This window comes from Rutidosis leptorrhynchoides, chromosome 5 (assembly GCF_046630445.1).
Source record: "Rutidosis leptorrhynchoides isolate AG116_Rl617_1_P2 chromosome 5, CSIRO_AGI_Rlap_v1, whole genome shotgun sequence".
In the NCBI taxonomy this organism is placed as follows: domain Eukaryota; kingdom Viridiplantae; phylum Streptophyta; class Magnoliopsida; order Asterales; family Asteraceae; genus Rutidosis; species Rutidosis leptorrhynchoides.
In genome coordinates this window covers 336,609,959-336,611,306 of record NC_092337.1, presented here as the reverse complement: position 1 = coordinate 336,611,306, position 1,348 = coordinate 336,609,959, and the positions used below count along the sequence as shown (strand labels likewise).

The 1,348-nt window shown below is 40.2% G+C and overlaps 1 protein-coding gene across 1 annotated transcript; it reads right to left on the bottom strand.

The window, feature by feature from the left end:
- Window positions 1-572: 572 nt before the first annotated feature.
- On the bottom strand, window positions 573-1,058 carry LOC139849580 (uncharacterized mitochondrial protein AtMg00810-like). Its single transcript, XM_071839218.1, has one exon. The coding sequence runs from the start codon at window positions 1,056-1,058 to the stop codon at window positions 573-575; it is 486 nt and encodes a 161-aa protein (XP_071695319.1).
- Between the last annotated feature and the right edge of the window lie 290 nt (window positions 1,059-1,348).

Here is a 1,348-nt window from a genome sequence, read left to right as displayed (position 1 = left end):
AAAAAAATCGTTAACTATTATCTCACAAACACGTAAACCTAATATGTTTTTAAATAGAGAAAAGAAATTTGATACATTTTAAAATGTTGAAAATTCGTATGTAATACCATAAGTGATAGAAATTGTAATCGTGCCTTTTCATTGATAAACATCGTATATAAATACATACATAGTAGGCTTATTCTAACTTGTCCCCTAAGGTAATATCTCTACCATAATTATCAAGATACAACCATAAATAGATTACAATTCTAAATGTATACAATATTGAATAATATCTTATCGCTAATACACCCCCGCAGTCTCAGCAGGAGGAGGCCGGATGTTGAGACTGTCTCGAAAATCGTCGAATAATATCCTAGGTAGACCTTTGGTGAAGATATCGGCAATTTGAAATCTGGATGGGACATGTAGAACGCGGACCTCTCCACGAGCAACTTTTTCCCGGACAAAATGGATGTCCATTTCAATATGTTTCGTGCGTTGGTGTTGAACAAGATTACCAGAGAGATAAATAGCCGAGACGTTATCACAGAATACGAGAGTAAACTTAGGCAACACACAATGTAGCTCTAGAAGAAGATTCCGAATCCAACAAGAGTAGAGACAACGTTAGCAACCCAACGATATTCAGCTTCGGCACTAGAACGAGAAAGTGTGGGTTGGCATTTTGATGACCAAGAAATAAGGTTATCCCCGAAGTAGACACAGTAGCCTGAGGTGGATCGTCGAGTATCGGGACATCCAGCCCAATCAGCATCGGTGTAAGCCACAAGATGACGACTAGCCATTTTGTAAATGTGTAAACCGTAGTCTAGCGTTCCTTGTAAGTAACGAATAATGTGTCGTAGAGCGTGTAGATGAGGTTCGCGTGGATCATGCATATGAAGACAAACCCGTTGTACTGCATACAAGATATCGGGACGAGTAAATGTTAGATACTGCAAAGCTCCTACCAAGCTACGATATTTAGCTGGTTCCGCAACTTGTGGACTAGCCGAAGCACTCAACTTCGCAGATGTATCAACTGGTGTTCGCGCCGGATTACAGCTGGACATACCGGCGCGTTTGTGATGCCCCGTACAAAATCAATGTGTACGGATCATCAACAACAGGATCATTACACGGTTACAACACTATATGCTATTTTAAAACAAGTTTTGCATTCATGAAAAGATAACGTTTTTACCAACGTCAAATGTTTTACAAAAGATAACGTGCTTCTACGAATAGAGAGCATTAACATAAGTACGTGACACAAAGTGTAGCAACCCGACAAAATCGTCATTGACGGCGCCGCTAACTTAGGTCCCGTTACGTGGTCGTAGTCCCTATATGAGACTCGTTT